The 25,827-nt window shown below is 37.0% G+C and overlaps 4 protein-coding genes across 7 annotated transcripts; 2 read left to right on the forward strand and 2 right to left on the reverse strand.

Moving 5' to 3' along the window:
* Positions 1-454: 454 nt before the first annotated feature.
* syt15 (synaptotagmin XV) lies at positions 455-8,074 on the reverse strand. Its single transcript, XM_058793663.1, has 8 exons — positions 7,934-8,074; positions 5,476-5,665; positions 4,306-4,448; positions 3,898-4,193; positions 2,761-2,931; positions 2,385-2,496; positions 2,120-2,299; positions 455-611 (listed from the first exon to the last, which is right to left on the reverse strand). The coding sequence occupies exons 1-8, from the start codon at positions 7,938-7,940 to the stop codon at positions 463-465; spliced, it is 1,248 nt and encodes a 415-aa protein (XP_058649646.1). The 5' UTR covers positions 7,941-8,074; the 3' UTR covers positions 455-462.
* Positions 8,047-16,006, forward strand: LOC131551052 (uncharacterized). 4 transcript variants are annotated; one of them, XM_058793662.1, is made up of 3 exons: positions 8,047-8,185; positions 10,742-10,838; positions 12,820-16,006. In XM_058793662.1, exon 3 carries the CDS (start codon positions 12,830-12,832, stop codon positions 14,225-14,227), a length of 1,398 nt encoding a protein of 465 aa, XP_058649645.1. In that variant the 5' UTR covers positions 8,047-8,185; positions 10,742-10,838; positions 12,820-12,829; the 3' UTR covers positions 14,228-16,006. The 4 variants fall into 4 exon arrangements, with proteins under 4 accessions (XP_058649645.1, XP_058649642.1, XP_058649643.1 ...); XM_058793659.1 differs by having other exon boundaries at positions 8,056-8,185; positions 8,970-10,838; XM_058793660.1 differs by having other exon boundaries at positions 8,072-8,185; positions 10,664-10,838.
* A 1,143-nt stretch (positions 16,007-17,149) lies between these two features.
* Positions 17,150-20,052, forward strand: zgc:112285 (uncharacterized protein LOC561476 homolog). The gene is made up of 6 exons (XM_058792612.1): positions 17,150-17,414; positions 17,658-17,767; positions 17,850-17,944; positions 18,110-18,390; positions 18,666-18,829; positions 18,917-20,052. The coding sequence occupies exons 1-6, from the start codon at positions 17,294-17,296 to the stop codon at positions 19,094-19,096; spliced, it is 951 nt and encodes a 316-aa protein (XP_058648595.1). The 5' UTR covers positions 17,150-17,293; the 3' UTR covers positions 19,097-20,052.
* Positions 20,053-20,206: 154 nt separating this feature from the next.
* timm23a (translocase of inner mitochondrial membrane 23 homolog a (yeast)) lies at positions 20,207-23,271 on the reverse strand. The gene is given in 7 exon segments (XM_058792614.1): positions 20,207-20,674; positions 20,765-20,875; positions 20,974-21,032; positions 21,429-21,586; positions 21,588-21,689; positions 22,599-22,657; positions 22,769-23,271. Coding segments are annotated over 7 exon segments (708 nt in total). The 5' UTR covers positions 22,875-23,271; the 3' UTR covers positions 20,207-20,561.
* Positions 23,272-25,827: the final 2,556 nt, after the last annotated feature.

Consider the following 25,827-nt stretch of genomic DNA (forward strand, 5'->3'; position numbering starts at 1 on the left):
AATCATTCTTTTCAATAAATCAATCAAACCAGTTCACAAATTGGTCTGAATGATTCAGTATCAATCTCTGTGACCCTACATAGGAAAAGATGATTGAAGAATGGATGGATGGATAGATGGATGCAAATCAAAATCTGAATCCAAATGAAACAAAAATCTTATCCATTATTCATAAACAAATGGAAATGGAAATTCATGGCTTAAAAGTTTGAGAACCCTGTGGTGCAACTGGACTGTATTTTTTCCTCCTTCATCAAGTCACGCAGTTGTTCTGATGGGCTTTGAGGAGCAAACTGTTATTTAAAATAATGTAATTAAGTGCAAAGTTCATTCACCGATGTATGCTGTCAATAAACCTTTCCTTTTGACTTTGTTTAATTCCATTTGATTTTCTTGTACTGAAAAAAAAAACACTTGTTTTAAAGAGAGGAGGGAGGTGGCATTGAGTTTGTAGCATGTTGTTCATTGAGGGCCCTGTACTGTGTCAGCGGATCCCAGTGGGTGCCATTGCCTGACCAGCTCCTGTGGTTTGCTGACCATGTCGTTCCAGTGTTCCAGCTCTCTGCCCCTCGCATACATGAACGGCCCAATGACCACAATGCCCAACAACACTGCCAGTAAAGACAAAATATAGTGACTGAGTACAGATACATAGGTATATTAGAATGGTGCCTTTAAAATAACTGTTATGTCTAAGACCACTGGTGAATAGGGAATGAACCAGTATATTTCTTTTATAATTATATATGTGACCCTGGACCACAAAACCAGTCATAAGTAGCACAGGTATATTTGTAGCAATAGCCAACAATAAACTGTATGGGTCAAAATTATAGATTTTTCATTTATGCCAAAAATCATTAGGATATTAAGTAAAGATCATGTTCCATGAAGATATTTTGTAAATTTCCTACCGTAAATATATCAAAACTTAATTTTTGTTTAGTAATATGCATTACTAAGAACTTCATTTGACAACTTTGAAGGGGATTTTCTCAATATTTCGATTTTTTTTGCACCCCGTCCCTCAGATTCCAGATTTTCAAATAGTTGCATCTCGGCCAAATATTGTCCGATCCTAACACACCATACATAAATGGAAATAAATGTCCATTTCAAAAAAATTGACCCTTATGACTGGTTTTGTGGTCCAATTGAGTTAATTGAAAAATTACCATGATCAGAATATCAATTTAATTAGTGACCTAGAAATAGTGCAGAATCTTTAATATTTGTTATTCATTTTACATTAATATTTGTTTGTTTGAAATATTTCAGAAATTGTGTGCATTTTTCTTTGTTGTTACCTGTCAGCTAGTTGTGATCAATCAAATTTGGGTATGGTATTATTAATATTAATAGGGTTTAGTATTATTTATATGCTATCATAGTTTTTATTAATATTTTGACAACTTTTATTTTTATATTTTAAATTTAAGTTTAATTTTGTTGTTTGTGTTTGTCATTTTATTTTATTTTTTTAAATATTACTATTTAAGTTTAATTTATTTTTATTCCAGTTTTAGTCTTTTTCAATAAGTAATTGTAGTGCAAATTACATTTACATTTAGTCATTTATCCAAAAGCGACTTGCAAATGAGGACAATGGCAGCAATCAAAATCAACAAAAGAGCAATAATATGAAAGTGCTATAACAAGTCTCAGTTAGCTTAACGCAGTACACGTAGCAAGGTGTTTTATTTTATTTTATTATATAATAAAAAGAAAACCGATAGAATAAAAAAAGAATAGAGCAAGCTAGTGTTAGAGGCCTTTTTTGCTTTTGTTAATTGTATAATAAATCAAAAGAAAACAAATAGATAGAATACAAAAAGATTAGAAAAGCTAGTGTTAGTATTTTTTTTTTATTAAAATTAAATCTCTTAGTTACCTATAGGCAACATTTCTTATTTTCATTTAGTGTAAGTTTTTCCATCTAATTATATTTTATTTCAATTAACAAAGGTGTTTTTAATAGTATTAGTTAATGATAATAACCTTGTTTTTTTATTGGAGGTTTTTTTAAACACTTTCATTTTAGTTCCCTCTAGTATTTTTAATTTAACATCAAACTTTGTCTTCATATATTATTTCTTGGACATGACTGATTGACAGTTACCGGGTTCCTCTGTGCTGGGCTGCTGGAGCTGTAGGGTCAGACAGGCTGTGTCCAGCTGCATGGGGAGGAGTCTGAAGGTAAGCCTCTCATTAAAAGATGGATTATTTCCTTTCGCTACAGTGGTCCACTTGTTCCTCACCACCTGAGTATGTATCTTCAGAGAGACCTGGGCGCACACACCTGTACCATCCATTTTACATGCAAGTTAAAGGTGCACAAAGACTGCTTGACACTGTATTGTATTGTTTATTGCTCTGTTTCTCACCTGCATCACTGCAACACTGCAAACCTCGCGCTCGTAGAACAACCACAGTGAGGCGGTGCAGGGACTGATTGTAGTTCAAAGACACCTGGATGTCACCGTTTTTTGAAAGGGGCTACAACAGCAGTAAAAAGAACACATTGGTACAGCACTCTTTCCCCAAAATTTGATTAAAGGGATGTTTTACCCTAAAATCAAAATGTAGGTTTTTACCCTCATGTCATTTCAAACCTGAACGATTTTCTTTCTTCTGTTAAAATTTTTATGTTGTGTTCCACAGAAGAATTTCACACAGGTTTGGAAAGACATGAAGGTGAGTAAATGATGGCAGAATTTTAATGTCTGTGTAAGCTATTCCTTTAATATTAAAGTGTCATACTTGATCACTTTCATTGTCCAGATCCCTCCACTGCACTTTGCCTGCCGTCTCCTTCAGTTCAGAATATCTGAGTGGGATCAGGACTTGACCTACAAGACGGTGCTTCTTCTGATGGTCCACAGTGTACATGCTCATACTCAAAGAGCACTGGTCGACACAGCTATTAGATACCTGTTAGAAGGCATAGGAATCAGCTTACAGGCCTTATTTTCACTGTACCGTTCAAACGTTTGGGGTCAAGATTTTTATTTTTATTTTATTTTTATTTTTTGGAAAGGAATTTATACTTCAACTGACAGTAAAGACATCCATAATATTACAAAACAATTCTATTTCAAATAAATGCTGTTCTTTTTAACTGAATTAAATGTATTGCCATTTCCCAAAAAAAATTAAGATTAATTATTGATAATAATTGGACATTTGAACACTATTGCAGATTGTTTTATTAATAATTTGAATTCATTTTATTGTTCTATTTTATTTATTTATTTATTGAAGTTTTAGTATTTTTGTAATTTTGTCACTTTTATTATACTATAAAGTTTTTTTATGATTTTAGTTCTAGTCAACTATAATAACCTTGTTGAGCACTGAATTAGCATATTAGAAAGATTTCTGAAGGATCATGTGACACTGCCTGAGTAATGATGCTGAAAATTCAGCTTTTCCATCACAGGCATAAATTACATTTTAAAATATATTTAAATAGACACCATGAATTTTAAATTGTAATAATATTTCACAGTATTACTGCTTTACTGTATCTAGACAGATAAATGCAGTCTTGTTGAGAATAAGAGACATTAAACAACATTTAATAAACATTAAAAAATCAGCAGCTTGTTAATCAGCTTGTCACAAACTTGTACTGAACCCAGAATATGCTCGAAGGAATGACTCGGGAAACCTGCTTGCAATGGCCAGTAGATGGAGACATCAACTATGAAATTTCTTCTCTAATTTCAAAAAGTTTCTCCATTATTTAAAACAAAAATGTTTTTGAAAATGACGTCACAAACAAATCATGAAACATTAGTTAAAAGCACTTGTATTTCCATATAATGAGGAAGATTGATGATGTACCACATACAGAGGGACGAAGATTGCCAATGTTTATCAGGAAAGACTCTTTACCTGAAACACAAAGGTGTCGTTGAACTGCGGATGACAACCTTTCCGTCGTGCTTTGGCTTGATGGTGTCTTCGGTCATCAGATGGTAACAGCTGCAGTTTTACCAGTGTGACATTTCCCTGACACAGAGTGGGCAGGTTAGCGGCACGGAGCAGAGACACCACCAGCTGCTCTCTCTCCTTCTGATACCGCAGAGCGAACCACAGACGAATGGCTGAGCCATTGGGAAGGGCCCATTCACTGGGCTCCTCTGGGAGCTCGTACAGGTCTGGTCTTATGCTGCCCAGGGGGAACCAACCTCAAGAACCACATAGGGCAGAATGAGAAACAGACAGTCAAAACATTCTCTTTATACTTCCTTTGTATCATTGTTTCTGATGCCTAATGCCTGTATTGCAGTCCTGACATACTCCCTACTGTCAGAGAGCCTCGCTGGGTGTGCAGATCTGGATGGAGTTCCCATTCCTCAGCATGCTCTGTTTCTTCTTTCCCCTCTTTTAGTTGGGGTGTTGTCTTGAACCGAGGAGGCACAAAGAAAGGAACATCACCTGAGCTGTGAAAATTCAAAGATAAGAATGGGTAGATGCACTTCATCCCATATTTCATAGGGAATGCTATAAGAGAGATTAGTACCAGATGTCACCTTTAATTAATTCAAATAAGATTTTTTTTCTATTATATTCATTTATTTATTTATTTTTTATATATATATTATTTATTTGCTTATTATGCTTATTTACCGATCTCACACATTTTACGTTACTAAATGTGAATTTTTATATACATTTATTATATTTATTTTATATTTGTAAATTATTTATTTACTGCGGCTTATTTACAGTCACAGATGACACATATTTTACGTTATTAAAATTTTATATATCTATTTAGTTATTTTACATTTTTATATTATTTATTTACACATTTTTACAATTAAATGTTTATGTCTGCATATAATGTGTCTTTATATATTATATAATGTGTATTTTATACCTGTATATAATTTTATTAAGAAATACAAATAAACACAATAAGTAAATAAGTCTATAATAAATAATAAACATTTTAACTTTTCACTGTATCATTTATTTACTTAATGTGTCTATTTATTTACTTATTATATGCTTGTACTTTTATATCTGCATATTAAAATGTAATTAGGATAAACTAATAAACAAACAAATAAATAAATGCTATAATAATAGCTTTTAATATGGTAACATAAATTAATTATTATTATTATTAATAGACATTTAATTAGGAAATACAAATAAATAATGTAAAAATTCACATTTCAGTAAAGTAAAATGTGTGACATCTAGCACCAATCTCTCTTATAACATGAAGATTGGCTAAAAACCTGTTATACTGCTAGAGAAAATGTATTCGTGCTCACAAAACGTTTTAGCCCTTGTGACGACTAGTCCCTTCCTCCCTTTACTGCAAAAAAAAAAAAAAAAAAAAAAAGCCCAAGAGCTTGGATAGGATGTGTTTATTCAATTTGTTCACCTTACATTGCATTGATACTCTATACATCTTGTATTCTTGCCATTTCTAGACAAGCAACAACTGTTATTTACCCATAGCTGCTGCTCTGTGATGTCTGAAGCACTGGAGTGGTGCATCGTGGGATTGTGGGGGTGGTAGGTATCAGTCCCCTGTAGAGCATTTGAGTTCGTCTCTTCCTCCACAGTAGATACACTGATAGGCCAAACAGCAACAGGAAGAGAAATGCTGCAGACAGTCCACAAGCCAGTGCTACAAGTGGATCTAATGGCACAGACACAAAACAAACTCAGCGGCCAGTCACCCTCCCCTCTCACTCAGTGTTTCATACAACAGAGAACATGGCTTTGCATTAACTAAACCTGCTGTGTGACACCATTGGACAGTCTCTTTCTCTCATGCCTTTTAAATAGACGTGTCAAGTGTCTTGTGTCAACACACTTTAGTGGAGACCTGCATGCAAGAGGTGGAGCACATTGTGTTTTTGCTGCTCAAGAAACGCTGTATTTCTAGAGCAACAACCTGTTTTCTCTTTACTGTAGGGGATTTACTGCAGCCACCTGGAGGAATACAATGCTGGTGAAGCAGAACTTCCTAACAGGTATTGTATTCATTTAATACAGCTCATAGTTTAGAAATTAAAAGTGAAATTTACATAAATCTTGAATATTATATATTATATAATAATATAATAAATACTATATTATAGTATATCTTTATGGCTTGCTGTGCTTAGAAAAGGATTTTAAAAAGGATTTGTACACTAATTAAATGTTAGCAAACAAGCTTAATGTTATGGTATTATTTTATGGAGAAAAAAAAAAGGAAATATAAGGATTTGTATATATATTATTTCTGATTTTATAAAAAAGAAAAAAAAAATCTGAAAATAATTCTATAGCTCGTTTGCTTACTTTTACATTTAATTAATATACAGATCCATGTTTAAATATGAGATAGTTCACTCCAAAAAATAAAATTCTGTCACCATGTCATTCCAAATCTTTATGTCTTCCTTTTTTCTTTGAAACATTAAAAGTTGATATTTTAACTATTGTCCATACAGTGGTCAGTGGGCTCTGGTGTTGTTTTGGAACCCATTGACTTTCATTTTAGGATAGATCCATTCTTTAAAATATCTACTTTTGTGCTCAAATGATGACAGAATTTTATTTTTTGGGTGAACTGTCCCTTTAAATAAGTTTTTGACATGCACAGTTGTTTCTCAGATGGTAACTACTGGTATCCATAAGCTGAAAGGGAGAACTTGTATATATGTATTTAAGCAGTATACTCTCATAATTGCGCATTTTAAGGGCACTTTGCCTCACTGGTCAATAATTGTTCAACTGCACATGAAGATTATTAATGTGCAGGGGTCAACCATCTGCTCAGCAGTGTCTAATAGCATATCACATTAGCACGCACAGAAATACACGTCGCTATGACAGCACAAGGCCCTCATGTCTGGCAAAGTAAGCTTCAGTGCAACTAACATACATACTATGTAATAACTTGTCTGGAGCAACTTACACTGATAAAAATGATTTTGTGGTGAAGTAAATACTATAGAAAAACAAATGTAATTTCTACATTAAATAATTTAGTTCAGGCAAGAATTTAAATAAAAGAGTAAATTCAATATTAGTACTCAATTTAAGCTTGTAGAATTTAAAGTTTGAACTTATAAGTATATTTTACTTGGAATTGTTTGTTATTTTTAGAAATATTGTTTAAGTAAATATCACCGTCATGATCCCGTTGTTCCCATCATGCACTTGGGCATGAATAATTAATAAGGTTTTTGGGTTTTTTTTGCTGTTTTCGAGATGTATTTACACTGTTTTGTGGTTGCTTTTGTTGTTAGGTTAAGTAACTTGCTGTTTTGTGACATCTGGAGTTCATTTTTTTACTCAAAATGACCCATTCATACTCAAACATTATTCACTGATTGTCACCGTCATTGTGTATCATGTACCAAGTATTCAGGTCTCTGTGTTCATTCAGTTAATAACTATATTGAGTCAACATATTACCTTAAAATGAATAACGAGCAGTCTACTTGCTTACATACGTGCATGTAGCTTAACCACATGCTTTATAGGCATTTTTATTATTTTCAGTGCTATGTTGCTTGAGTAAAGTTTACAAACCCTGACTGAATGAAATGTACTTGAGTGTTGTAGGGTAAACTTAAAATAATTAAGTAGAAATTACTCATCAAACTCTACCTGGTCACGTTAAATTTACTTATTTCCTTTACTAATTTTAGATAACTTAGTTAAGTAGATTTTACTTAATTCCTTAAAAAATATTTGTGCAAAAACTTGCAAAAGAAAAATTAAGTAAATTTAACTTCTTATTTTTTTCAGTGTACATTAAGTCGTATAAGATGATCAAATATTTGCAGCCTGGTAAAACAAACAATGTTGTCTGTTTGTCTTAAAGATCCACTATCACATAGTAATATATCTGTGTAAAATAGGTCTCAAATATAGTTTGTACAACAGTCTCCAATAATCTTCTACTCACCAGCCATGGAAGGCCACAGTCTGTCTAACTCCTAACTGAATAAAGTCTCTCTTTCTCTCCAGTAGAGTAAATGTGAATCACCAATCACTGGTTTCTCATCTTGCCCACAGGCCGTCTCATGGGTACTCTTCCTGATGTCCCATTGAGAGTAAGCTGTGTCTTTTGACAGCCTGGTCACCCTACAGCGGGGTACTACAGTCCGCCTTAGGCTTCCCAGGATAGTTAATCAACACCGAACACTGGCTCAAGCAGGTGAGCGATATGAGCTCTGCCAGTTGCAGTATTTATTTCCAAACAAACACAAAACCTTGATGCAGTCCAGTGAGCATACAAACTGTGACTATTTACAGGCAATTAGCAAGCTAAAATGACTTCCAAATAAAAGTGGCAATTGCTATTCAGAAATGTTTAATTGAATGGATGTGACTTCTGTAATATGATTTGATCTCAGTGAATCAGCCACCACAGGGCTCATAGACTGTGGTTTAATAACTACAGATTGAATGTTATGATGTCTGCAACAGCCTAGTTTGCATTCACTAAGCGTTAATGAATAACTCTTGGAAAACAGGGGAAGTTTATCTAGGCTGCAATCAGGCAACACGTCTGCTGTTCCCACAATACCTCTAAATGTGGTTAACTTGCATGGAGTTTCAAGACATTTGATTGCAATAAAAACACCAGTTAAAAAACACCAAGAGCTAGCTAGCAACAGTGCATGTTAGCACATTAATATTCTAGTTTTTACTAATTTTCAACTAATTTTCTGTAAACTGAAAAAGCAGCAAACATTATATATATATATATATATATATATATATATTAGATCATATATTGTATGCATAATATTTCCAGTATTGTATCTTATAATAAAACACATTTTTCAGTAAGAAGTAATCATTTTATATCATGCACTGAAAGTGAACAATTTAAAGGTATAGTTCAGCCCAAAATGTTGTCATAATTGACCCTTTGCAAAGACCCTCCCCCTTACTGTCACTAATTCCGACAAGCCATACATCATGTTCTCACGCAGTGAAAAACATATCGTGGAGCAAAGGAAAATGGACAACGTGAAGGACAATGACAACGTGCCGACAAAACAGAGCAGGTTACTTTTTGTATGAAACAAAGTCTCAGCTTTCAAATTTTGTCATTTTTTAAAAGAAATTCAAACACTAAATTCATTTTGTGGCTCTTTAATGTGTCGTGACAGATCGCAGTAGTGCCTCAGTTCAAGCGGCATGTGAACGGAAGGTAACTTGTTTCAACCGCGGAAAGACGTCAATACACCATTTTTCAAGTTCAAGTCCACCGATGTTATGCTGCCTTCACGTGCTATCAGAAATTTCCTATCTCCCACTTATGAAGTCGTGATTACGAGCTTGTCGTATTCAAGTGCTTTAATGTCGGAAAGAATAAAATGTAGCATCCCATTGGTTGACAATCATATAAACATTCACCGCACTATACATGCAGTTTGTTGACAATTCTGGAATTTCGGTCAAATACATGCTTATTTCACTGCTTATAAAACATTATATGCTTCGCATGATCGTTCATATGTAACCTATAAATGCACTACTTTAGCGACAAGACAAAGGGATGTAGTTGTTGTGAGAACAGCATTAACAGCAGCAATGGTTGTTCCCTCCACCATGTTTAAAGTTTATGACCCGCCCAACTCGGAAACTCTGGTATCAAAATTATTTCCGAATTTCCCAGTAGTAAATAATTCTTGAGAGGCCGTTCACGTCCAATTTCCGACTAGGAAACTCATAATTACGATAATTACGATAGCACGTGAAGGCAGCATTAATCTCGTTAATACTCTCCTGTCTGGTTTGTTTGTCAGACAAAATGGCAGATTCAGCGTTATGATCAGTCAGATCACCTGTCAATCAAAATCCTGGCGAAGGGTGAATCGACTTGCTTTCATGTCATTCCAGACCTGTGACTCTTAATTAAAACACATAAACAAACACACACACACACACACAAACTGATTTAATGTTCTGAATCAACAAATAGACAGCATCTGTGTTATTATGCCAACAAAATGTCGTTACAGCAACAGGTCCCAAATGTCTCCGTAAATAGGGGAAAAAATGTTCTGGTTTGTTCAAGGGCGAGTAAAAACATAAACAATGTAACTTCAGCATGTTTTTACACAAAACAACGTCAGGATTCTGCCTTTGCATAACCTCTGAACTGGAATTATTATGGAACAGGTGAGTTTGTGATGACAAGTATATGGACAGGTGAATCAGAAAGATGAGTCACAGACATATATCATAATAGTTTCCCGGCACCACAAGCCCTTCTTTCAAAGAGACTGTTTTCATTGTTCCCATGACAACTTAAAAAAAAAAAGACATGATGAAAATTCATTGGGCTCCTATTGAGCATGGCTGTTTCTATAGCAACAGCAAGAGAGAGACAGGATGAGTAAGCAGCAGGAGCTACGAGTGTGTGAGAATGAGCGTGTGTGTAAGAAAGATAGAAGACAGAGTATTTATTGTATTGATTTGGAAAGATATCTGATTTCCTTTTGTGACATCTCAATAGTACCTACCTGTTCTTCCTCTAAATCCCACTTCTCATCCCATACACACATTTTCACACAATTGTGCCCCCCTTTCATTGGGCATACAACTCTCCTTGCCTCCCACTATTTCTGTCTGTGTGTCTTTGCACCTCCTACCCCCTCCACGGTGGATTTCCTTTCAGAGAGGGAGCATGTGGTGTGTAATCAGATGACAACGACTGATAATCCAGCAAAACACCCACTCTGTCCTGTTCACTTAGAGAGGAGCGAGAGAGCAGGAGTGGAGGAGAGGAAAGAAGTAAAGGAGGCGGGATCTGTCTGGGCAGAGGGGAAGGAGACAAGAGGAGGAAGTGGGAGGTATGTACATGTGTGTGTGTGTGTGTGTGTGGAGGGAGGGAGGTTGTTGACTTACCTGTGGGCATGAGGGAAACCGCAGCTGTCTTCATAAAGCAAGTGCTGCTCAGTGTGAAAGGAAATGGTAAAACGAGGCTTTAAAAAAGGGGAAGTGAAGATGACAAGGAAGGAAAGACAAAGGGTGACACAAGGTTTTGACTGGATCATGTATGTTTGCTAATAAAACCAAAAGGTGAGATATTTCTTGTTTGGTTTTCTTGTAGGGGATGAGAGGTTCACTGGAGTGTTTATATTTACGTGTGTGTGTGTGTGTGTGTGTGTGTGTGTGTGTGTCACAGTCTGGCGCCAGTACAGGTGTATGGTTGTCTGCAAGGATGGAGATTAGACTGTGGGTTGAGGTGGATGAGGAGGGTTAACAGTGAACACCTTGCCTATTATTTTTAGATGCAGTGGGAAGATAAGTATCATGTTTTCCCATAACTGTGGAGAGGTAACATCTGTCATTCTGTTAGAGTTGTGGTCATTTGTAAAGGTTATTTTTGAGATTTGTTCTGCTTCATTATTATTATTATTATTATTATTATTATTTTGTAACACTCACCAAATGATATATTTCTTAGTGTTAAATAACTGTAAAAAAAAAAATAAAAAGCTTGTTGAAAAGCTGTTGCACAGTAGTGCTACCCTGCAGATACATTTTACGATAATATGATTTTTGTAGATTTTCTGCAGTTTATGTGATGGATGATGAACACTGGCTTCGGCACACATCGGCTTTCTCTTCCCATAGAACCAAACACTTTTTCTTGAGAATGTGGTATCTGAATTATAGACAGTGCAAAGGTCTATTACACACTTAGGTAGATGAAAGCATAGTCAAATTCACTACAATGTTTAAAAAATAAACACACAAGGGATCACAGATTTGTAGAACTTTGTGAATGTTGCGTGTTCCAGCTTTCTTCAGAGTTATGCATATGCAGATTCTGTGTGGGCATCCTTGGAAATTAGATTTATATGGTATGATTCAGCAAGTAGTCACAGGGACGTAAACAGATGGTGATGGCCTAATGATTAAGAATCCGAGCAGATAACACAAAGGTTGCAAGTTTATTTCTGAGTTTACTCCTGACAGTTCTGAAATGCCAGTGTCTTTGAGGCACTTAATATTAAGTGGAAGTATTACTTCACTTAGTGCATTGCAAGTTGCTTTAAAATGGCACCTCAATGGCAAGTAACCACTACATTCTAAAGTTATGTACAGTATTGAAGTGTGCCTTAAATAACTGTACAGATTAGAGTGTGTTGTATTTTGGAGTCAGAAGTATGTGTGTGTTGACAGTAGGGATTGACAGACCGAAAAGTGTCTCCCAAAAAATCTGCTGGAGTGGTTTAAGTGTGATGTAAACATGAACTGGCCAGACACACATTCACTCATTGCTCTCAAGAGTTCCTGGAAATGAGAAACACGCTCTTACAGTAATTAGTTGAAGTCCGTACCTTAAAGTATGGCACAGTTTGTAAATTTACAGTAAACCTACTGTCCTTATGGCACCATGTGGAGTGGAATCAGCCACCTGTGCTAGAGCACCATGTGGATTAATGTCCTTTTGAGAGGAGCTGGCATTCCCATGTTGTAGCTAATGATCTTAAGACTGAAATTGGACTTATCCGTCTGTAATCTGGTCAATCACTCAAGGGAGAGATACCTAGGCATCCTCCTGTCCTATTCACTTTAATCTATGTGCTGTAAGGACAAAAGAAATCTCAGCTTTATCTATCGTAATGGTAAAGGCTTAAGGGTCATTCAAATTCAATGGATTGCCTAGTAGACAACAAACAGAGGAAAATTTGGTGTGCTTCTTTCATCTTAAGAAACTTATAATTGTTTAAAATACGTTGTGTAAATAATAATAAATGTTTAAATATGAATTATGTACTTTTCATAATTAGTTTATAATTGTATGTCTTTCTTTACTTGTAGATTATTCACAATGGAGGAAGGACAAAGACCTACATCTGAGATCTACCTCCCAAGCATCAGTCTTGGATCTCAGGATGCTGAAACAGTGGAGAACCATGAGTTGCCAATCATTTCTTTATCCAAAAGCTCGACAGAAATGGTGAGTGGACCTCCTCAACGAACGGAACTGGCATGGTACCGTCAGAACTTGCGTAAGAGCATCAGCAGTGCAGCATGTACTCAAAGGCCTATCAGTCTGGGTGGACCATCGACAGGATTTCCTGTGAACATTTGTGATCATGAACAGGGGAGCATGTGCAGTGGCAACAGCACCCCTGAGACTGTAATCTGGCATGGAGGACCTGCAAGATCCTGGAGCGTCATGGAGGACTTGCCCAGAAGGACTCCAACTCAAGATCCACTCCTGGGGCAAAATCAGGTCCATAGTGGTGTGAAGTGTGTGCCACACTCACCATCCACAAATAGGGATTTAAGGATGAAGAGTCTGATGTGCAGGGAGGGATGTTGTCCATGTTGCGGGCCTGCAGAGAACCTGACAGGGTGCAGCTGTTGCAGAGTGCCTTGTAGAATGAGTTCTTCGGGGCTGAGCAACAACTTCTCATCACAGGGACCAAATACAGAAGACCATGCTCAGAGCAACTGTGAAAGTCATCATTTAACCGCATGCCACAGATCTACCTGTTCTGGTCACATGATAAACACTGCCTGTTTGAGAAGTACTTGCAGTGTTGTTCCATGCTCTGGACATTTGATATCACGGCCACCTTGCGCAGGAAGCACTTGTGCAGGACAAAGATCACTGCTCCATTCAGGCTTGCTCGGTTTTCCACCACTTGTGTCCTCAGTCAGCGAGACCAGACTTGACAGCCGCAGTACAGGGCATTACTGTGGATCCGAGTTTAGGGGGCAGAACTCTTCTGGCCTTCGACTAGACAGAACAGGCCAGACTGGTTTTAACAGGACAGTCAAAGATGCCACTACCATGACATCTGACCACGAGCTCAGAGACGTTGGTGTGCAAACCGTGTCTGATTCCCTTGCTTCCCCTCTTTCTCATGTGTTTCCTGAAATTAGTTTGAGAGCGGATCCTATTTCAGACGCACCTTCGGAGCACATGTGTCATAGGACCCCTGTGAAGGAGGTGGAATGGGATGCTGAGGGTATGACATGGGAGGTGTATGGTGCAGCTGTGGACCCTGAAGAGCTTGGCCTAGCAATTCAAAGGCATCTGGAACTTCAGATCAAAGAGACTGCAGCTGCTGCAGCTGCGGCTGCTCAAACGCAAGACTCCACAGACAATGTCAGCAGCCTGGCACTGCAGCCCAGACGACGGAAGAAGAGTGAAGGCATTATAAGAACATTGCGCAGTTCAGCGTGTTGCTCTAACCCCAGTACTGTGGAAGAATGAAGTGATCAGCGAAGGGCCGGAGATTGCCCTTTCAGTTTGTGGATGCCTAGGTTAGGTAAAGAAAGGTACAGGCTTTTTCTGGAAGATGGAAATGGATTGAGAATGGCCTGTGGCATATATATATATTTATTTAGCTAAAGCAAATTGTCCTTAAATCATATCTCTAAATATTCAAAAGCCTTGTCTGCTTAGTTGAAGCTATTAAAGCTCCACTATTGGTTAGATAGAGCAGTGATGTTCAGAGATACATTGCAAGCTAGCGTTGCATAGAGCTACCATTCAAAGTTTACATATAATGGGGTGTTTCTACCTTACTTCACACATGGCCTTGTCCCTGTCTTGACCTCCAACGTATCTTTTAGATGCCCCTTTTGGCCCAAAATACCAAAATAAAGATTTTGGTGAGCACTGAGTATTGTCATTTTTCAAAAATGCTATTTATAGGTTAAAAATGTCTGGTTGTACTTGTTGGATTTTGTCAAGCAAACAATAGCTTACTGAACATTAGCTATGGGTACATTAAAATTAGCTAAATCCTTGGACACCCTGAAGGGCTCCCTGGAGTATGATCTGAAAGCTACTTATAGTTAGTCTACGCGCTAGCCCTCAAATCCCGATGGATTTAGATTTCTTTGTTTTCTGGTCTCACAGATTCATGGTGTTAAACCCTTTGTAGTCAATGATAATAATCAACCTGTACTAAATGGCAGAAATTTCAGCTTAAATATTTAAATATTTGCACAGATTCTGTGGCTATAGATGTATAATTTACAACTAGCAGCTTACAACAATCTATGTTGTTACTGTATTCACTGATCTTGATGCAAATGGTGATTGGTCCAGTGGCAGTTTTGCCTGGTGGATTAGAGTGGGCTCAAGGCCAAAATCAATCCACAGAGCTAAAAATATGAATGCTCATGAGGTTTGTGGGTGTGTAAAGCTAGGTTCTTATCAGGCCTACTGATGATTAGCAAATATAGACTCAAGGTCAGTGTTCCTGCACTTATACATTATGAGCTAAAACTAAGCCCCAGTCCTGGTTCTATGCTCAGGGACGATCTCAGTCAATTCAAAAAGTAAAACATGTACATTTTGATTTTGTTGCCAAAATCTGACGTGAAAAAACAATCTTTCCACTCTTTTCATGTCATGATTTAATAATGAAGAATATTTTGTGGTTGCGTTCTAATTAGAAAGTGTAAGGACAAAGATAATTATGGCCATTTTCACATAATTTTACATATTCATAAATCTTTTTTGTTATATAATATCGTTAATGTTTAAAGTTTGTTCATTATAATGTTAAAATATGAAAGTTAAAATGATTCATATCACATTCAGTGTAATAGTTTGACTGTTTTTATGTATATCATGATCACGTGCTATATCTTAACTATATCTTATACAGAATCAGTCATGATTTTGTGAAAGTTAGGGATTGTATTTAGAGCAATCTCTGTCAATAATGTTTAGATTATATTCATTTAAATAGCATGACACCTATTGTTGCTAAGTAAATGTGTAACCAGAATCTCTGACCAAATCGACAGTATGTGCTGCACAAACTGCTTTTGTTTTTCTTTGCCAAAGCAATCCTTTTTTTTGGACCAGAGCATTGTGATTTAACATAATATAGATATTACTGGATCAACACCTTACAGTATGATGAAAACAAGCTTTATATAGGCTTTCTACAGCAAAAACTACACGTGTTTTAATATTGAGAATACTGAATGTCTTGAAAAATGTACGAGCAACAATAAAACGTTTGGTAAACAATGTTCTGTGTCTGTTATTTCAAAACAGTACAGTTAGATTTATTTGCCGTAAGACAAGGGGATTTCTCATTGGCTCACTGGCAATGGCATTTCCCTTTGTTTGTGAAGGACATAGAAAAAGAGGGGCATGAGAACATGTCAGAAGGTCCTGCTAAACTTGGTGAACTGTATTCCAGTAGATTGCCCTGGACATTTCCATGGCTCTTTCATTGTAACTTTGACCAATTGGATGAGCAGGCACATTCCCTGGTATTGACTGCCCCTGAGCAGGTGTTCCCTTCTGTTTTGTTTTGTTTTTCCTTGCCGTGCCATATATCAGAGTTACAACAGGTGAGCAGGGACACATCATAAACAATTGTAATAAAAGTCCATTCAGTCTGAATACAGTCACACGCATATAGTAATTAACATCTCAGCATCTCCTGTCTTAAAATCTGCTCCACCAGAAGAAAAAAACCTTAGTAGGTTTCACAGGCCCTGTTGCATCGTTGTATTCTGGTTCTTATGCCCTCTGCTGGTAACATGAGAAACATATTAACTCAACACTTACTGTAAATCACTATACCGTGTAAAACTTTGGTTTTTCCTATCTTATACTCAAGGACATTTAGCTTAAGCTCCGAGTCAGAATAATTGTAAAACCTATTATGAAAATAAAGTGGTGTGTAGTGGTTTAATGTTGAGTTGAAAAGTTACATGCGTATCTGCAAGGTACAAGCCAAGAACAATTACCATTGTGCCCTTGATCAAGGCTCTCAATGCCCAAGGGGATTGTTGCTGTAATGAGTGGACTGTAAGTCACTTTGGATAAATGAGTGCTTTCTAAAAACAGGTTCTGCTAATCTTTAATGAAATGAATATTTAAATGACACAGATCAGTCATGATCTTGTTAATTATTTAACAGGGTTTTCCAAGGAATAACTTGGGCCCTGCAAGGTTTCAGAAAGCAACAGAAGGCCATGTGAAGGTCAGCACCTCTCCTCTTCCAAACAGCATGGCATGACTGCAAGGAGGCTACTGGCAATCTATTCTGGGCGAGTTGTTTTGCACAGTGGCAAGGGACGGGCTGTAGCTGAAAGTGCTGATGGGACTCCCATGATCCCATGGGGCCAGCTTGTTCCGAAAAACCCTCGGCTACCTCACCAGAACAATCCAGGATTGGGAGGGGTATTGTCAAAGTGCTTTGTCCCAATGACAGGGGCATGGAGTGCACAAAGGATCGGCCCTGCACCAGGCATAGTATAAATGGGTAATCTCCAGTGCGCAACACACAGTATACTGTAGATCATGGCAGTAAGAAGCCCATTTCTTCCACTGTTGCTAATGCTGCTGGGTCTGGCGCTGGACAGAGCCTCCACCCATGCATTCAACCCCAGTCGCCTTCAACAGCACAAAGTCCTCCACCTCGGTGAGAAACTAAATGAAAGCTGACCACTGACATCTTTCAAGTGGATTACAAGTGTTGAAAAACTGAATTTACACTTATTTCTATGCCTTTCTCAAAGATCCAAATATGGATTTCCTTTCCTTCTTTCCTCTCCTGGTACAACACCTTTCATTTCTAATCCTTCCATAAATCCTGTGTACCTTGTGTTTGCTTGTCTACATGGTACTTTAACTGACATTGACTTAAGTGTTGTTCTGTCCTTAGACTGGCCGAAGGACTGTGGCCTGGCTCATTTCAAACCAAACACAGTGGAGCGTATCGTGTCGGGCAACGAAGCGAGACCCCACTCCTGGCCGTGGCAGGTCTCACTGCAGGTAAATTCCACTTGATATGACACGGAATGTCTCAAGGTGCAACAAAAGAGGAAGTCACTTAAGCTGGTATCTATTTTTATAGGTTCGTCCTAGAGGCAGTAAACATTATGTTCATGTGTGTGGAGGGACTCTGATCCATAAGAACTGGGTTCTTACTGCTGCTCACTGCTTCCAGAAGTAAGGCAAATCATAAGTTTATCACCAGTAGAGGCAGAACTTGCTTGAATTTATGCAGGGCAACGTTCCTGGTTGTTTTCCTGAAAGTCATTAGGTGCTCAAAGTCATAATCAGTCGATCACAGTGTATGCTCAGTTCCTTTCTTTTATGCTCTTCATTGCCCAGAGGAAAAGCAGAGGATGCTAGTAGCTGGCGTATTGTTTTGGGTAAGCATCAACTGAAAAGAGCAGAGTCTGCTGAGCGTATTTTCCCAGTGAAGAGGATCTACAGGCATGAGCACTTTCGTTATCCAGCCCACAGTGAGCTGGACTATGACATCGCATTGGTTAAAGCTGCCACGGACATCCAAACCAGTAACTTCATCCGCTATGCCTGCCTGCCGCGCAAGCAGATCAACCTTAAACCAGGGCACTACTGTTGGGTGACTGGCTGGGGCGACACACGAGGTAAAAACTGCATTACACGCCTTTGACCTTCATGTATTAAAAAGCTGGGTCTCAAAATATGATGGCTGGATTATTTATGAAATCATTGGCTCATAGATAAAATGTAAAGTGTACAGTAATGCGGTACCCCACTGTGGTTTCTACTGGTTTATTTTACATCCCTGAAGCAAAAAAAAATTGTGCTTTAATGTTTTTTTGATATGAGTTTACAAAGAGAGGTGATCAACTTATCCAGAATATGGGTTTGGTATCTATTCTTCCTCTGTAAATCTTAGGTGGGAAAGAAAATGTGTCACTTGCTGAGGCGCTGAACCAAGCTCGGCTCCCAATCATTGACTACAAGACCTGTCGGCAGAAGAAGTTCTGGGGTGACCGCGTGAGGGACTCCATGATTTGTGCTGGCTTCAGAGATACAGAGGGGACTCCAGCCGCATGCCAGGTGAGAAGACGGTTTTATGGGAAAATTCATCAAGGTGCCCCTTCTTCAACTCCGTTCTTACCTTCTGTGTGGCTCTTCTTCTTGTAGGGTGACTCTGGTGGCCCTCTGCTGTGCCAGGCGGGGCGTGACCGCTGGGAGGTCCACGGCATCGTGAGCTTCGGTCCAATCGGATGCACGGTGGAGAACAAGCCCAGTGTCTTCACTCGCACCGGAACCTACATCCCATGGATAGAGGCCACACGCATCAGGGACTTCTTCTTGCACTAAGTTCCAACCTCAAAGAATTCCTTGACCACATTTGTAGGCACAGGAAGAGTCGTTATAGCAAAAGATTTAGTGCCGTGCCCATGGACCTGCTCATCCATTTGTGGTCCGTGTGCTGGAAGCTGGTGTACAGCATCACAACCACCAGCCACCAAGTTATGGTAGTTTGCACCGGTTTGTGGGTCATTTCTCCGCTATGCATGTGAGATGGGCTTCGCTGTAGAACATGAACTGCAAAGTTTTAACTGCTTTCAGCTAAATCACACTGATCTCCACCGTGTGTTCGACAAGCCAAGAAACATCTGTAAAACAAGTCCTGGCTATTCAACATTACACTCATCAGTTCAGTTGGCCTTGTTTTTTTTTCTGTAAGGACTGGCACATACATTTGCCCTTTCATGGGCAGTCCAACTTTCAGTTCTTAAGGTGCTTTGACGTTCAGCGTCAAGTAGTGATAGAAAACTTCACCTGTTGTGGGAGACAGTCTCCCTTAAGAACATTCTAACTGCAGTGGTTTTCGCTGAACAGTGCAGGTAATTTCCACAAAGGATGGAAATTTAAGCCGCTACAAGGAATTTATCCATATAATTTCCATAAATTCCTACATTTTAATCTATGATCATTATTTTGAGAGGGAGCTTTAATTATTTTATCATTTAATCTATGCATCTATCGCTCACAAGTATTCAAACTACAGGGAGTTTAAGTTAGTTATATAATACTGCTCAAATAATAGGATGAGTAACCAATTGTTATTTTGGTTGAGAAATATCTCTGAAAGGATTTTTTAAAACGCTTTAACTGAAAAATATGACCATGTACGCATATCGCAACATACAAGCACATGGACATTCATTCTGGAATATTATAATTATCATTCATTTGTACTCAATGACTGTTGAAATCAAGGTTGACCTGCTTACAAATAAACCATACTGTATATAAAAATTGTTTTTGAAAACTTTTTAAAATGTATGGAATCTGAACATGGTTAAATTATTATTTTTTATATATATTTTATTTAGAACTACATGAATACAGGATGGTGTACCATTCATGCACAGCAAATTCTGTATTACACAACTCACTAAAATTCAAACGAAGAGTCTCAAACAGTGGAAACTTGTATTTTATTTTTTACGGTTTCAGAGAGGAAGCAGCCAGTTTAGTCCGCACTGACAAGATGCATCAATCCACAGTGAGAACAGATTAAAGGATACAGAGTTCCTGCAACTTACACCAAAAAAAGACATGTACCAGCAAATTCACAGCTACTTAGTCCACATTAAGTAATCCGGAGGCAGTCTGGCTCTTCCATTTAAATATTACACCTAATGTAACTGAAGAAATCTGTGCACGTGTGGTGGTCCATGGGTTTCATAAAGAAGAAATGGATGCATCTACAAAAGGGCATTTAAGAATGGGCTCAGAGTCAAAATAAGTCCATGGTTTGAGCTCTCAGTCATCCTCAGTAATGTGAAGGTGATGTCCCCTTCAGGTGATCCCAGTTGCTATAAAGAGCATACAGGCCTGACATGGCTAAACCAACGAGACCTCCTCTGGCAGCTCCTTTGAGTCCGGCTGTACAAAATAAACATACGTTTTTATCAATAAATATTATGTTCATTAGATTAAATCAGTGATGGCCATGATATTGTCCCTTTTCCTCACCTGTGGATTTAAAAAGCATCCCTGTTAACGTTCCGGCTGCCACTGTGTTGAGGTCATCCTCTGCACCCCTGGCCTTCTCAATGGCCACACCGAACACACTATACAAAAGAGCTGTTGAGAAAGAGAAACCAACATTTTATTATGCACAAGTTTCTACAATTAATTACACAACAGATGTGATATTCTTTTGAATACAATACATTTCTTACCCACAGATCCTAGTGTGTTGGCCCATGATGCACCTTGTCGTGTGACCATGTTCAAAATTCTGAACATAACAAAGGTCAGTGTTAAAGTAGAATCATGGGTAATAAACAATGGATAAACAGTAGCGATTCACCAAAATAGTTTTTTATGGAAACACCAAAACTAAAATTTAATTTTAATTTAACAAAACAACATCATCAAAAAAAAAGATTTATTTAATTAAAAATTCAAAAGAGTAGTCGCCTCTTTATGTGTCACATTTCAGGCGAATATTTTCAGTTGCTGAAATTTCGTAAAAATTGGCTAAAACGCATAAAAATACATTGCAGCAAATTTGTCATAAGCTGCGTCACATCAGCATAATATTAGTGACTGACATTCAAAAAGATCCTTTATGAATTATCTATACAAATTTAAATCATCTCTAATCAAAGTTTACAAAGGAACAGACACTTACTGTACATTTCTGGGTTTTGACCATGGCATGTCTCTAGTTTCTGTCAGGCCCATACGGAGACCATTAAGTGTCCCAAAGCAGCGCCTTAAAAGAAATAAACAACTGTTAAAAAGGGCAATGATTAAAGACAAAGGACTGATCAAAGCTTGCAAAGTGACAGGCCTCACCTGTTATACAGCATCCCCCGATGGTGAAGAAGGCCAGCTCAAAGCGACCACGGGTTTTATTTGCCCCAGTTGGCAAGATAAACTCATCAGTGTCCTAAGAAAGCAAGACAAGCACCATAATAATGTCTTAAATGTAAGATCTTTTGTATTACGGTAAACTTGTATAAACAAGAGAACACAATATGTGACCCTGAATCACAAAACCAGTCTTAAGTCGCTGGGGTATATTTGTAGCAATAGCCAACAATACAGTCTGTGGGTTAAAATTATTGATTTTTCTTTTACACCAAAAATCATTAGGATATTAAGTAAAGATCATGTTCCAAGAAGATATTTTGCAAATTTCTAACTGTAAATATCTCAAATCTTAATTTTTGATTAGTAATATGCATTTCTAAGGACTTAATTTGGACAACTTTAAAGGCGATTTTAGCAATATTTAGATTTTTTTGCACCCTCAGATTCCAGATTTTCAAATAGTTGCATCTCTGCCAAATAACAAACCATGCATCTATTGAAAGCTTATTCATTCAGCTTTCATATAATATACAAATCTCAATTTAAAAAAATTGACCCTTATGACTGGTTTTGTGGTCCAGGGTTACATATAACACTAGTATTCATTAAAGCATGGGTCAACTAATAAATACAGATTTTAATAAAAAGTTAAAATAATATTCTCAGGAAAACAAGGATATTTTTCATACATGTCAGGTATTATAAAAAAAGTGCAATTTATTAATTACATTTGGTTGGTGGCCAAAACAACGTTCTGATCATCTTTTTTGTATGTTACCATTGCCTTTTGTTTAATGTTTACAATTTAGCTTTTACCATTAATTAGTCAACAATAAGTTTATATTGTGAGAGCTTACAACTTATTTCAGTTATTAAGCCTCTAACATAAGTTTGACAATTCATAAGACAGACTCATTTTTACCACAGAAAAAAAAAAAACTTTATATGGGCCTGAAAGGTTAGCTTTGGGATTACAGAAACTCACCTGTATGAGGTAACGAGGGTCAACATTGAGGTAGGGTGAGAGAGGGCTCATACCAGTCACTGAAAATGACAGATAACACTCATTATGCATTATTAGAAATGAACAGACACTCACAGTAACTAATTTGACAGACTGTTAAAATAAGCCAAAATTAGCCACATAGCACTTACATGGGACTCCTGCGAGCTCAGTATTTGAATACTCAGGGGTTCCTCCACCGAAAAGGCTCCCGAGTCCACCTTTAAATCCTCCTGATGCCGGTGTGTTATTATCCATGTCTTAAGAGATGATACAGAGAAAACCGTCTCGATGATCAGACTTCTTCCTTAACGTTACCGACACGCGTCAAATTGATGGACGTTAGCTGCACCAAACGGTTTTCTTTATCGACAGCGTTGTGTTGTATGTCGTCTGTTGAAAATCCCACATAGATGTCACTGTGCTGAGTTGTCAAGTGTTGATGTTTGATAATTAGAGAGTTTTCAGTCTCTGACCGAGAGATTCTGTATCTCTGACCTCCACATGCTGCCCGGCCTGCCGTAAAGCGGAAGGACACTGCTGACGTAACAATGCCGTAAAATTACTCGCGTGATTGCTGAAGATTTCATCAAATCAGTAATATATTATATACATGTATTACATTAAGTTAAACAAATATTAGTTTGCTAAAATTAAGTATGTGATATCGATATGAAAAGTATGCAATGCCGTTCTGAGGCTATTGATGTTTGAGAGACTTCAACGGACCTAACAGTTGATTACATCACATTTTGCGACCATCCGTGTTTTGTTGCGAAAGGGAAAGAAAGATCTAAAAAGATATGAAGATGACTCCGTTTTCAACTATTTAAAAAATTATGTTTTTTTTATCATTTTTTTTTTTTCATTGTGCAGTCCAATTCATCTCAGTCGAACTGCAGCTGGGTTATTTTGATTAGGTAAAAAAACTAAAAAATACAGCTAACTAACACAATAAAAACATGATAACATAATAAAAAACATGATTTTTGAAAATGTTAAAGAACGGAGTTGTCTGTTTTCGCAAATAAACTCATGATAATAGCACAATAAATTAAAGCAGATAGGCTAAAGAAGAAAAACGTTATGGTAGTAAAATGAAATAAACATATTGCTGTCAGTATCTGTATTTGCAGTATCAAAAATAAATGATAATGTTAATATGACGTGAGTTTATAAGAAAAAAAATAAGCCTTGAAAACAACAGAAGATCAACAACTAACAACATGAAACTGTAAACTACAGTAAACTCCACAGAGACGTTACACAGTATAGGGCTTTTTAATCATTTGCAATAATAATAAATGAAATAAAAACTAATTGTAATACAAGTAAATTATAATAAATAATTATTTATTTATCCAGTTATTTACATTCTGGTGTTCCTCTTCGTTATTTACAGATGCTTTGGATTGTGATTTTAACAGCCATAATTGCTTAAATTAACAATTTATTTAATTTAAATAATTCAGTTTAACTATTACTGTATGTTTGATATAGTTGGAGAAGAAAATGTTTTAAGTGTGAAAATAATTCCCTTAATCTGAACCTGACATCAGTGATGATGCTTTCCCACTAGATGGCAGACAAGGACAAATTTCAAAAAGTTTCTGGTGGACGATTTTGAGCCTTTTTTTCTGAAACAGTTGGTTCAGTTTTTTCTTCGTCTTTTCAAGTGATTTGTTAGTTTGTGTGGGGGAAAAGATCTACCTCACACCGAATCGTGTGCCACAATAAAGCATGTCCCGTGATGCATGCTTGAAAGCACAAATGGTTGTTTAGCACCATAAAGGTTGTGTTCTGATCCTCCTAGCTCGCATGAGATTTAAGAGGAATTCGCCATGTGGGAGGATGCTGAAGCAGAATTCTATCACCACAGCTATTTTTTTTTTCTGTCTCTTTCTTTTCCACCCCTTGAGGTGGAGCAATAACGTTTGCCATTGTTGTTATTCTGTGAGCTCAGACTTCCTGGCATCCACACTAAATTACCCAGGGCTTTCTGTGGGAGCAGAAATGGCTCACTGTTCCCCAACAAAAAGACCATTCACAGTCAGTGGAAGGCCTCCTATAGACAGCCCACAGTGCTGAAGAGAACCAGAGGCAGTCGAATAGAGACAGGCACCCCGAGGAACATGGCCGCACTGGGAAATGGCTGTGATGTCATAATGGATTCATCTTTTAATCACGCTTATGCTTTATCATCACGCTTTGTTGTTGGCCTTATATTCAGAGTTTTTGTGCCAAAACTCAAAAACAACAACATTGAGTACACACAAAAAACTCCACAAGGACCCCAAAGGGGGTGTGTTACCATGGAGATATGAAAGCTGTGCAGAGCCTCTGTTCCTTAAACTAGTTTAGAGGAGATGAGAGGGCAGGATGGGGGGAAACCTTTTAAGATGAAGACTTTAAAGCCATCATGCTTGTTTCATAAAGAGTAAACAACAAGCATAGCACATATTGTTGCTTGCTGTTCGAAATTCATACAAATCTTACATATTTGTACTCATCACAAGTTAAAGTTTTTGAATGTTTTTGAAAGAAGTCTTACATGCTCATCAAGCCTGCATGTATTTGATCAAAAACAGTACAGTAGTAATATTGTGAAACATTATTTCTGTGGAAACCGTGATACCTACATTTTTCAGGAAACTGAATGGATGAATGCATTTATTTAAAATAGAATATTTTTTAGAAGACATTAAGAAATTGTATTCAGCAAGGACACAAAAATATTAAGTAGTAAAAACTGTTTTCAACATTAATAATAATGTTTATTGAGCATCAAATCAGTGTGTTTGAGAATGATCTCTGAAGGACTGTACTAATGGAGACTGGAGTAATGGCTGATGAAAATTCAGATTTGCCATCACAGGAATAAACTACATTTATATATATTGTGAAATATTATTGCAATATATTATTATTGCAATTGCAATAATATTTCACAATATTGCTGTTTTTGCTGTATATTTGATTTTGAAATACATAGTAACTATAAAAACTGTGAATGTCAATATAGGTAAATTTAAAAGAGATTACCTTAGATAAAGTTTGATTAATATGTACATAAGTTTGGACCCATTCAAAAACTTTTAAATGTTTTTGAAAGAAATGTCTTTGCTCATCAAGCCTGCATTTATTTTGATTTATTTGAAAAATACAGAACAAAACAGTAATATTCATAACGGATATGTTAAATAGATAAAAA

The sequence above is a fragment of the Onychostoma macrolepis genome, chromosome 12 (genome assembly GCF_012432095.1).
Source record: "Onychostoma macrolepis isolate SWU-2019 chromosome 12, ASM1243209v1, whole genome shotgun sequence".
Lineage (NCBI taxonomy): Eukaryota > Metazoa > Chordata > Actinopteri > Cypriniformes > Cyprinidae > Onychostoma > Onychostoma macrolepis.